The 12,622-nt window shown below is 44.3% G+C and overlaps 1 protein-coding gene across 8 annotated transcripts in view; it reads right to left on the bottom strand.

Moving 5' to 3' along the window:
- The window catches only part of ANKS1A (ankyrin repeat and sterile alpha motif domain containing 1A), a 1,304,293-nt gene that overhangs the window by 27,983 nt on the left and 1,263,688 nt on the right, over nucleotides 1-12,622 (bottom strand). For 6 of the 8 annotated variants that reach the window (XM_086923222.1, XM_086923220.1, XM_086923226.1 and 3 more), the window contains one exon: nucleotides 1,102-1,199. In XM_086923222.1, the coding sequence (XP_086779348.1) occupies nucleotides 1,102-1,199 (98 nt within the window). Of the gene's footprint in view, nucleotides 1-997; nucleotides 1,200-12,622 lie in introns of those variants that run through there. The other 2 variants (XM_086923219.1, XM_086923223.1) reach the window with 2 other exon arrangements.

Here is a 12,622-nt window from a genome sequence, read left to right as displayed (position 1 = left end):
GCAAGGTAGTGGATAAAAAGTATTTTCCCTGCTTAAAAAAGCCTCAATAATACAGCAAATAAAGTGGTTTTGGAAGTTCTCCATGTATACTGATGCATGTAACTCCAGAAATGTCATTCTATCATGTAGAGTACTGTTTAGAAAGAAGCACAGAACTGTTCAATTATATTGAACTTACTTTGTTGAGAAGTGGAAACCTTAAAAATGTGATATTATAACTTTCAGATGCTAACCCATCTTTTGGAATATAATAGCAATCTTCAACAGTTGTTTAAATGTCTTCATTGAATAAATATTTTACCTACTTCAATTTCTTTTGTGTAAGGTGGTTTCTTTTTCGTCTATAAACAGTTATAAAAGGAGGACACACCAAAGAAAATATTTTAACTAGGACAGGTTCAAAATAGATCTTTCTACTCCCACCCTCCTTGTTCCTAGAGGCAGAGTGCCTACATATACCTCAACAGCCTCTCAGCCATGGCAGTATCCTCATCCAAAGGACCTAATCCACCAATGCTCAAGGAGCAGGTGAGGCAAAGCAAACTGAAATCCTGGCCCCTGCTCTGCAGGGCATGACGGACGACATGAGTTAGTGGGTACCAATCGGAAATCCACTGACAAATTATACAGCTGATCACAGTGCTGTGTGTTGATTCAAAAATATGAGGGTGAACAAGACAAATACACTTTGTTGAGACAGCACACTGCAACGGCTCAGTACAAAAGCAGAGGCTGTCCTGCACAGAGCAGCCTTTTACACAAGTCTTCAAGTAATAGCCCCAGATTGGGAGTTGGAAGGCCTGGATATGCCATGGCTTTTTCAGCAAAAATCACAGATGTCAATAAATGTATACCATGGAGTGCCGTTCGGCCCCGTCCTCGTTCTCGTTCTCTCCAGATGGTGTCGCCCTATTACTGAAGTGCTGGAAGCAGGTAAACAAGCACAAAGTAGGCAGGAGCCAAGCTGTGCAGAGGGTTCTCTTTTGCCACCTGCCTGAAACACTCAGAAAGGATGGCCAGTATGGAGAAGGGAAAGGGAAGTGAGGGCAGGCAGCGATGTTCAACATGGGCACACGCTCTCAGAAGATTGTGGTCTCATACTTAGTGCTCAGGCTCCTCTTGGGATCTTGCTTGGGTTCCACCACCCAGGAGACACCAGCATGAGGGCGATATTCCTGGTCCGAATCTGGATGGTCCATCTGGGAAAGAGAGAATTCAGCAGCATGATAACATATTCAGTCAACACTCATCCCACAGTAGAAAAAAAGACATCACTAGATGTAGTAAAACATTCAAATTATGTAGAGGAGATACCCATACCACACTTCATCCTGCTAGGTGGCACTGAGAATAAAGAGGCAGCAGTTACACAAAATGAGAGTAAGTAAAGGGCAGAAATCTAGATGGTAAGAGTGAGAGAATAGTTATGAAGAGCAGAACACGAAACAATGACTAAAGGGGATAAAGATAAAGATACATATGTTAGGACCATGCAAGATAGAAAGGGACAGAAACCTTGTTTGTCCCTTCCTATCCTGCAAGTAAAACAAAAATAGGCAAAAGGAACACTTGGAATTGTAGTATTACTTCAAAGGACATATAATTAACCTTTCTAATCTATTTCTATTATAAATCCCAACAAAAGAGCAGATTAAAACGTATGTGGAAAAATTGTAATATCTATAGTACCATTTTACATGCTATGCCTTTCAGTAATGTACCTCCACTATTTTTAATGTGTTTGTAAATTATAGTCTCTAATAAAACATCAATGTTTAAAGGGACCTAGCCAGGAGGTCAAAAAGCATGGCATTGTGAGAATGAGAAGTAAAAATTGCTTTTCTGCTTAATATGAAAGAGTTATTTACTTTTAATCACAGTTGTTCATCATGGGCAGATATTAAATTCACGAATTGTATACTATCTCTGCAAAATCTATGAGCTGGAACATGTTCTATAAAGAGAATTCTGCAAGGTTTTAATAAATCGTTTCCTCTCAAATTTGCAATCATGGTTTTTACACAACATGCATCTCCTAAAATTACAGCAAAAGATCAAGCAAGAATAGGCAGGTAGCAACCTCAGAGAAAAATTACATTTACTTTAAAGTATAGGCTGCTCCAGAGCACAAAAATCCAGTTTGACAGCAAGGCCAGGTAAGGGATCTAAATCATTATTTCCAAACACATTTTCATGGCTCTTCCGACAGGGGTTGGTGGTTTCCCTTTATGAAGGATTATAATATTCATGAACATTGGAAATAAAATATTTATATATTTTTTAAAACACTGCTGCCCTTTTCAATTGTTCTAATGAAAGACATGTGTAGATTGGCCATAAGTTGATTGGCTGTACATGTGCCACGTGGCACTATTAGGAGTTTGTATCCTGAGGAGAGACCAAAGTCTGTCAGGTGTCTATGTGGGATCACATAGCTACCAGTTCATTTGATCTGTAATGGAAATATTCATATTTTTCTAGTAATTTCGAAACCTCCTGCCTCCCAGCTACCCCGTAAGGGGATTAGAACTTGATAACTGGTCAAATGGGCTGTAAACCTACCTTGAAGGGGTTTGTTGCCCTTCTGTTAACACAAAAATCTATCTGGTTAGACACTGCTTGGTGCTACTAAGCCTGTGTGATCAGAACAGCAGAAAAAAAATTAATATGAAAATCTAACATAATGTTCATACTGATTGAGGGACGAGTTTGTATATGCACTTTATTAGCATTGAACAGCGTATACGGTTCATCTAAACACAGAGCCAATATTTGTGTTTTGTTGATGCAATTATCATTAAACAAAAAAAGCTACTTTTGAGTTGCTGAATTCAGATTTAAGCATTGGTTTAAATAGAGGACCCATCAATTTAGAGAGAGCAACATTTAACCCTCAAAAGGGCAAAGATATGGCCTATAATGCTGTAATAGCAATCATGCAATTTTTTATGGAAAAAAATTACACTAGAATTGGACTAGTAACAGATGTTTTAGAATCAACATTGTCTTAACATCATCTGCAGACCTACTCCACTTTAAAGCAGAATATAACTTAGTTGTAGGGTGTCTGGCTGGAGTGACATTAATGGCCTATGTAGTAGATAATCTGAAGCTAGGCACGTTTATCAATGAAGATGCTGTTCTGTAGCCTAGACTGGAAATCCAGTCAGAAGAGCAATTTCTTGAATGACAAAGGCAGTCATGAAATCACCAACAGTGTGGCCAAGCATGGCAATTAGGATCATTGTCATTCTGGATTTTGCGACTTTAGGAATACCTTAACAGGAAAGAGGGTGATATAAAAGAAAATACTGACGGGATAATTTTGAGATTAGTTGCAGATTAAAGTTACTTACCTTCAGTAATTCCCTTTTTGGTGGATATTAGAACTGCAGATTACTCACATTATGAATATTCCCCCAAGTGTCAGACTAGAACTGAAGAAGTATTTATGTATGGCGGTAGGTGGCATTGTGTGGCACTGCACCAACATCATTTTCCTTTGGAAGTGACAAGTCGGGCCTGACATTAGCGTCACTTGGGCACACTGACATCAGTTGCTTTCAAAGGCTTGTCCGTGCCCTCAGATACAAACTCATCTGATGGTTTCCAGATGTTTTTAGATAGAAAAACAGTCCGTTCCAGAGAACGAGGAGGTGGAGGGCTCGGGAAGAATCTGCAGTTAGATAATTTAACCACCAGAAAGAGTGTTATCGGAGGTAAGTAACTTGTTCTTCAGATGAAATACGTCTAACTGCAGATTCCTCACCTTATGAATTGATACCAAAGCATTACCTCCTCAGGTGGTGGGTCTGTGGGCAGGCTCAAACTAAAGGTTTAGCAGGACTGAACAGGCAAAATGCCCATATCGATGGACTAGACTGCCAAGTAGACAACTGTGACCAGAGGAGTTCAGGATCCAGGTCTCAAGACGCTGAAAAAAAAATCGAACAAACATCAGCAAGTATGGGTGGAACTTATATGTGCCTCGGTTTATCACATATGGAGCAGAACGATGTCAGTGGGGAGCCTTACAAAACCACCTGCTGGTGTGCAGGAGTACTGCCTTTATGTTTCCAGATCCAGACTGACACCTATGGGAATATTCACAAGGTAAGGAAGCAGTTATTAGAAGTATCAATCAGAAGCTGCGGTTAGAACCATCCATCAGAAACCTGAAACCAAAGTCTTCAAACTTTGTGTTTCTTGCTGTGACAAATATATCTATATGGGAACCTTTGCACCCACATCCCCCTAAACACTCAAGCACATTTGTGTTCCTCCGGTTGCAGGCTCAACTTGAACTCGGGGTATCGACGAACAGAGCGGTGCCCCCATCCTGAGCTTTTGCCAGGCTGATGCAATGAAATGAAATAAAAATTAAAAGGGGTTTTATTAAGCGCGACTGCTGCCCTTGGGCGTCCAAGCGCTGAGAAAAAAGGATAGTGCCTCATGGTACAACAGCTTAGGAGTTAGTCTTGTTTAATAAAGAGGAAGGTTTTAAGCTGCTTGTGGAAAGATGACAGATTAGGATTGGATCTTAGGAGTAGAGGGAGCGAGTTCCACAGTTTGGCGGCGTTGAAGGTAAAAGACCTGCCTCCAGCTCTTGATCTCCTAATCCGAGGAGCTACGGCCAGGAATGCATGGGCAGAGCGGAGTTGTTTGCTGGGGTGGTAGGGGGAAAGCAGAGGGTGGTTAATCTTGGGGCCAGTTTTCTAGAAGGCTTGGTGGAAGATGCACATGGCTTTAAATTTGATTCTCTCCCTAACAGGGAGCCAGTGCAAAGTCCTCCTCCCGGATTCTACGGACGCTCTTCGTGGGAGCTGAAGCAGCGTGCGTGCAGCACAATTCTGAATCCGCTGGAGTTTTTGCAGAACGTATTCAGGCGCCCCTAGGTACAAGGCATTACTAAAATCTAGTCGGGATTGAATTAAGCCTTGTATCACAATTTGCTTGGCTTCAAAGGGTAGGAGCGGAAGGATTTTTTTCAGCATCCTGATGATTCCAAAGCAGGTCCCAGATGTCTTGGTTGCTTGGGTGTTAAGGGTCAAGGATTTATCCAGCCAGACCCCAAGGCTTTTTATGTTCTCTTACGGGATGGGCGGCGTACCCATGCTGATGGGCCATAAGAGGTCGATGGTAGACAGTGCTGGAGGGCCGAGTAGCATAAGCTCGGTTTTGTCACCGTTAAGCTTAAGAGACGATGTAGTCATCCAACTTTTGACCTCTTCCAAGCAGGTAGTCAGGTTGATCTGCACCATTTCACAGTTCTTTTGTGCGAGGGAAACCACCAGCTGAGTGTCGTCCGCTTATGTGTTGATCTTAATACCATATGGGCGAACGATCTCAGCCAGTGTTCTCATATACACATTGAATAGTGTAGGGCTCAATGACGAGCCCTGCGGTACCCCACAATCCAGAGGTTTACTTGAGGAGAAAGTCTCCGTCAAAGACTTGGAATGTCCTTCCGCTCAAAAAGGATTTAAACCAAGCCAGAGCGTCCCTTGATACTTCAAGATTAAGGAGTCGACACAGCAGAGTTTTATGGCTTACCGTGTCGAACGCAGCACTTAGATCGAGGAGGATGACTGCCACTGATCCCCCTCAATCCAAGATCCGCCTGGTTTCCTCTGTCACAGCCAGCAGGGCCGTTTCCGTCCCATGTTTGGGGCGAAATCCCGTCTGTGTGGCGTCAAGTAGATGGTTACTCTCGAGAAACATTGTTAGATGAGAGTTAATGTGTTTCTCCAGGATTTTTCTCACCCAGGGTAACAGGGAAATGGGGCGGTAGTTGTTAAAATTAGATGGGTCAAGGTTAGGCTTTTTCAGAAGTGCTCTCACCATAGCTTGTTTCCAAGTAGGTGGGACACTACTTGTTGTTAGAGAGATGTTAAGAAGCTCCAACAGAGTGGGGAGAATGACTCGGCTGGCTGCAACCATAGTGCATGGAGGGGCAGGATCGCATGGGGACCCTGACTTTACTTGTTGTATCAAAGGTTCCAATGTTTCCAGGTCTAGCAGGAGAAAATGATCTAAGGTTTTCGGGAGGAGCGATCAGGTTCGTGGGGAGAAGGGGTCCATTGGTGGGGGGCTCCAAAACTGTGGCTGCAAATGACGAATACATTTTATTTATTTTCTGATAGAAAAATTCTACTAGATCATTGCAGCGGGAGAGTGGATTGTCATTGGGAACCATAGGTGGGGGAAGCTTGGTAAGACTTTTGACAATTTGGAAGATCTCTCTTTGTTTTGATCTGACCGTCATGATTTTACCACTGTAGTAGGTAGATTGTGTCGATTTTATTTCTAATTTGTAGGCTTTAATAGCCTCCCTGTACATGACTATCTACGGTGGCATATCCCAGGCGCCACTTTCTTTCAAGCTTCCTACAATGTCGCTTTTATTTTGCTCTAAGCTCCTCCGAGTACCATGGAGCTGTTTCTCGTGGCCTTTTTAAGCTGATTTTTCTAGAGGGGAGTATAGAGTCAAGCGACTTCTGAATCCAGTTATCGAATTACCTATTATCTAATGAGGGATTCTGTGAAAATGAGGGTCTGGAGGCTGCGAAGGAGCTGGTCCACTATTCTAGTGGGAGCCTAGACCAGTTTCTCATCTTTCGCGGATTGGGAGTGCAAAGAACGGGCCTATGTATCGACCAGATAAGAGGAATTAAGAAGTGGTCGGTCCATGGAAGGTGAGTGATGGAGCCTGCCTTGAGGTCTACACAATTGCTGCATACAGGGTCCAACAAGTGCCCTTTGATGTGCGTTGGAACTAGAATTAATTGCTCCAGCTGAACTGCAGCCAAACTCGGTATCAGCTCTTTGACCATGTTATCTGAGCTATTGTCAAAGTGAATGTTAAGGTTCCCCAGCAACGTGAAATTGTAGGGAGACGTAGCTAATTCTGCTATAAGGGAGGTTAGTTTAGTGTGAAATTGGTTCAATGGACCTGGAGGGCGATAAATAAGGATCCCTGAGAAGCAGTCGTTGGAGGAGAATTTAATAGAGAAGGACAGACTTTCACAGTCAGGAATGGTGTCCAAGGTGCAATGGCACGAGTATTGAGCTTTGTAAATAATTGCAAGTCCCCCGCCTTTCCCCTGAGCGCGGTCCCTGCGTGCAATTTGGTAACCAGGGAGGAGTGCTTGCACTAAGTCAGGTTCGGAGTCAGAGGTTAACCATGTTTCAGTTAAAAAGACTGCATCAGGTGCGAGTTCGTCCAACAATAATGAGATTTCTGTGCTATGCTTCGGCAGAGACCTGCAGTTTAAAAGAAACATTGTAACATTCTGTAGGTCAGCCTCCTGCTGAGCAGTAATGAACCTTGCATTACAGTGTGGGCAGATAGTAGGTAAATCCAGGGGATAATATGGGTGGCAACAGCTTGCTTTCGCAGGGGGTCTTAGATTATGAAGAAAGCCAGAGCTGTAATGCTTTCCCAAGACCGTAGGAGGACCAGGGGTTGCGGCCCCTGGCCCTGGCCAGTCGGGCACAGACGGGCTTGACTTAGGCACGCCTTCGGCGCGCCCGCTGTGCGCCGCCGCTGCGCGGCCGGCGAGTGTTGCTCATCATATGGTAGAGAAGAGGGAGGGGCCGAACAGCTATACTGTCAACCCAGCCGTAACCCTAATATGGCGGCGGCGTTTTTCCCGATCCCAGCGCCTATTCGGCTGAGGAGGAAGTATGTGGCAGGGAGGTGAGGATTGTGCAAATGAGCAGTTGTAAATCACAGCAACAGATACACGTAAAAAGTTTTCACAATTTAAAAGCTTTAAAAGTAGTTTTCGTACGCAGCTTGTCTCCTGGCTTCCGCCTCAGGAGGTTTCTATCCAATTCTGATAGGTGCGCTGGGTGGGCGATGCTTAAGTAGACCTGTTAGGGTCGGGAGGTCCCAACAGCTATACCGTCAACCCAGCTCTAACCCCAATATGGCGGCGGCGTTTTTCCCGATCCCAGCGCCTATTCGGCTGAGGGGGAAGTGTGTGGCAAGGAGGTGAGAATTGTGCAAATGAGCAGTTGTAAATCACAGCAACAGATACACGTAAAAAGTTTTCCCAATTTAAAAGCTTTAAAAAATAGTTTTCGTACGCAGCTAGTCTCCCGGCTTCCGCCTCAGGAGGTTTCTATCCAATTCTGATCTGATGTAGAGTTCTTTACCCAGCAATAGTAGGTAATCTCATCTTCTGGAGCAGTCTGAGTTTTGAACACTTTTGGTTCTTGTATACTTTGTTTGTACACATACATGAGCACTGTAGCAGCAGCATCTGTATAGGTCCTGAAGAAAGCCTTGCCCGATCCAGGGGCAATTTAGGCTGAAACATGTCGACCATTAATCTTCACCATACCACTGCGACTTAAAGCCATGTTGCTGATGCACTGTTTTTAATCCTGGCAGAGGGTGCTCCCGAATAAAACATATATTTGACACCCCATAGCTAGTTTTATTCACACTTCCTTCACATTTTATATTTTCTTTGCGCTGCGCCCTCGCTCACACTATCCTGCTCATCACATGTGGATTTAGAATATCCCAGAAATTAGATACCTAAAAACATCCCTGAGCTCTTCCCTCTCAGATCGGGGGTTGTAGCCCTCAAAGGAACTAGGTTTTTCCTTTGAGAGGAGAATCCCATATGATGAAGCATGTCACATTTGGTGAGTCAGGAATTTCGTCCTGAAAAGGGAATTTCCCACAGTCTGCGTGGAATAGTCTACGGCTTAATTATCTTGTAATTATTATTATTTTGCACATGATAGACCCAAGGCTTTTGCACGTGTGTCTGATAATAGTTGGGGATTGAATCCTTTGCAGGTCTTTAAACTTCCCTAGGACCCTCCCACTTGAAAATTGTTGTTGTATTTAGCCACTGAAATGATTACCACTAGATGTCCGACTTCACATTATCCACACATGGGAGAGTGTTGGGTAAGAAAAGCCTCATGCAATGTGCCATTGTCGCACTACTTAAATATCCTTTGGAAAGGGCAAATCTCTCACTCTATCTACTTGCTCAGCTAGTACAGGGTAGTTGTGTTGTTTGCATCACAACTGTCCAAAATGTAATTTATTGAAGAAAAGCTTTGAATGCTAGGTTGACAGCCATCAGCATACTTAGGTGCGTTTACATTTCTGAGACCGAGTTCCTTGAGTTGTCAGGTTATCCATGCAAACTCTCTAGACCATCCATGCTGAGGCTTCCGGGCGAATGTACAAGAGACTGTAAAAGTCTCCCTTTCACACATTTTTGTGTTCAAGCTCCACTTAGGAAAGAGATCTTAAGATTCATGGTTAATTTTGTAATTTTCTCTTACCAGCTTTCCTGATCTCTAGCATTACAGAGTCTCCTGAAAATACTTTATGGATATCCTGTACTGCAGCATACTAGATGAACAGATTAGTCAGAAAGCCATACAAGGCATGTCTGCCCCAGAACGAGGATATTTTTTGAGAAGAGAAAGGCACTGCTTATAGACTTTCTCTTTGAAAGATATGCTCTTACCATTGCTCCCTAACAGAGCTACTATTAAGTCCTTTGTACTGATGTATTATTATGGAATCCTGAAATCACTTGAAATCTGGTAATTTATGATGAGAGCTCTCTTTCAGGAATCTAGATTCAGACTGAAGGTACTAGTGCTGCTGACTGAGAGCAAGGAACATCAGAAATACTATGTGATTTCTTGCAAATACTTTGAAGTTGCCACCTGCCTTCAGTTCTTCCCGAGTCTGCAGAGAGGAAAGCAATCACTTCACTATAAAGTGGGTTACTCTTCAGGTGTAACCCTCACTCTAGGAGCACAATCACAAATGGAGAATCAAGAACCGGTCTTGAGGTGCAAGGTTGGCTGGCAGAAAAAACACAGTGCAGTGCAATATGCACAAAAACAGAGATAGGGTGTAACTGTGGACTATCCATGATGGGTATTAGTCCCAACACACACCACTGCAAGGTCATATATCTTGCTCTTGTCATTATAATAGAAGAGGTAACCTAGACCTTCAAGCCCAGATTGCTCAACATACCTATGGGTTTAGAGAGAAGAGGACGGTAAAGGAAACACATTTTATACCTCTGATGCTACACTGTAGCCTGGCAGGGGTTTCTCCTCAAGAATAGAGGGACTTGTTCATGAGTTCCAGAAAACCTGATAACACTGGAACTAGAGGCCAAGCAGGATACATTGAGCTTGGCAGTGGCTCCAGTAAACCTTTTCATAAGTTGTGCAGACATCAAACATGAATATTCTTGACTGGATAATGCCCAGTGATGTCAGACTGGAAATGCTCCAGCTTGATTCTAAGTTGATATGACATCTTCTCCATACTGTTAGACTACTTCAAAGCTCCAATTGAAGGGAAATCTCTCCTCATGGTCCTCTTGAAATGTTGCGCGTATGAGAAGATCTGCTCCTTTTCCTGGGCGGAGCTTGAGCTAGATTCTTGCACTCTGACAAACTTTATGCTTTGTATGGACTGGATGGCCAAGCCCTTGAAGAGAACTCCTGGGAAGCAACAGCTCATACCCTTGTGGCTTTTTGCTGTTCCAGGACATGAAATATCTCAAAAGCTTGATGGAACACAGCTATCTATGAACTCACTTCTCCTGTCACTTTGGCTTAAAATCAATTACAAGGAGAAACTTCTCGAAATATTCAAAGGACCTTCTTGGCTCAAAAATAACTTAAAGACAAACTGAAGGTTGCAATTTCTCAAACATAAACCTTACATTATCTATACCTATACGCAGAGTATTTCTGGTGGGGCATTAGATCCTGCTGCCCAGATAATTTCAGAGCTTAAGAACATTAAATCTTGCTTCAGAATCAGTTTACTCAAACTATATCAGTCTAGACTACTCTCACCTTTCCTTTTTGGACAGAAGACAGTGATCAAAGTATATGTAAATGAAGATCTAGAAGACAACATGTCAGCAATTCGGCCCCAAACGCTAAGTAGCAGTACCTATGTAAGTGACAAAAGCCTTGAAAATATCAGTGCCACAAACAGGCAAGGTCGATGGAAGGGGAGGGGGAAGTTACACGGTTCAGGTAATTTTGTTGGGCTCTAGCCTTGATTAGTTTGTAAAGCACTGCCACAGTGTGTTCCTAAAGATGGAAAATACATGGGGGTATGACTATGCTGGGCAAGATGGCAGCCGTGTAATTGAGAAGCTCTTCTACCAAAGCCCTACAATCTGCCTTGCTTCTCTGCCCTCGGGCGCCATCCAGGTAGGGAACGTTTGTCCTGTGTTCCTTGAAGCACGAGACAATGGAGGATGTCGCCTTGGTGGGCCAGAATGTCACTGCAAAGTGCGATCCGGCCTTGCGGCCGTATCGTTGATTACAAGTTGGGCCTGAGGCATCATTGCCTTATAGTTTACTGGATTACCATGCCTGATGGATCTCTCCTGAGCTCTTGGGCCTGCGTTGTGCCCAAATCAGAGTGGGCAGTGCCCGATTGCTGGCTTGCCGGGTTTCTGAGGCTGGAGACAGCCAGAAGAGTCCAGGCACTTAGGGCAGCTGGATGGAGGGTGAAGACTCATCTGGGGACCAGATTGTAGCCCACCTTACGTTGCAACTTGTCTGCACTTGACTCCACCCTTGTAGCTGGTCCTGCAGTTCACAGGGACCCTTTGGCTTTCTGTGCACCTGGTTGTGACGGAGGGGACACAGCCTAAGACCAGGAAGGAGAGGGGGACCCTCCCCAACATAGAGTACCGTGGATGAGGGCAGCTCAGTGCCAGATGTCGAACTGGACACCCTTCCGGAGTCGCTGTGAGCCTTGACGGCTGGCCTGGGGAGCACTTGTGAAGACAGTCTTACTGGGGAGATTGCTCTTTTTTCCCCTCCTGTTTTCTGCACGGCCTGGGTGCTTCGATACTCTACTCCTGCTGGGCCTCACAACAGAATGCCACTGACACCTGCCACATTACTTTCACAACTGGATGGGCTGAGGGATGACAGGGGCGCTTAGACGCCTGGTGTACTATTACACAGTGGTGGTGGTGCCTTGGCACACTTTTAAATGCCACTCATATGGCGAGCCTTGACTGCTAAGAACCCGTGGGTAGGAGTGTTGAGGATTGACAAGCTCTGAGACTATGTACTTCCTTGGGGCTACCGCTACTTGATAGGCCTGAGTTTGTTGGACTGTGATACAACCGGGAAAGACGCTGCCCTAATCAGGCTGCTTGTGCTATAGCGGTTTTCTGCCAGCACCACAGCTGTAAGTAGCCTTAGCGACGCAGACTTACATCACTCACAGATGTCAGATCCCCCTCTTGGGCATCTGCATCACCCTCGTTCACTGACTGCAAGATGGGCAGCCTCTGCTCTGTTGCAGTCTCCCAGACCTCTTGTTCTTGGCCTTACTCCAGGGACCACAGAATGTGAGAAGACCACCCTTTTTGAAACAATGGCCAAACTGATACCTGCAACCATAGAAAGCTCAAGGTCCTCTTTGGAAACCTAGACAGACTTGGTGGTAGTGGAACTTAGAATACTCGGAGATGAACACAAAACATTGGTTGAAAGGGTTACCCAAACAAATTGTACCCTGAAAGAAATACTATAGAAACACAAAGGGCTGAGGACGCGGAGTGCAGAGTGCAGTATATTG

This window comes from Lissotriton vulgaris, chromosome 5 (genome assembly GCF_964263255.1).
Source record: "Lissotriton vulgaris chromosome 5, aLisVul1.2, whole genome shotgun sequence".
In the NCBI taxonomy this organism is placed as follows: domain Eukaryota; kingdom Metazoa; phylum Chordata; class Amphibia; order Caudata; family Salamandridae; genus Lissotriton; species Lissotriton vulgaris.
Note: the sequence above shows the minus strand (reverse complement) of the source record. Positions and strands in the feature narration are given on the sequence as shown.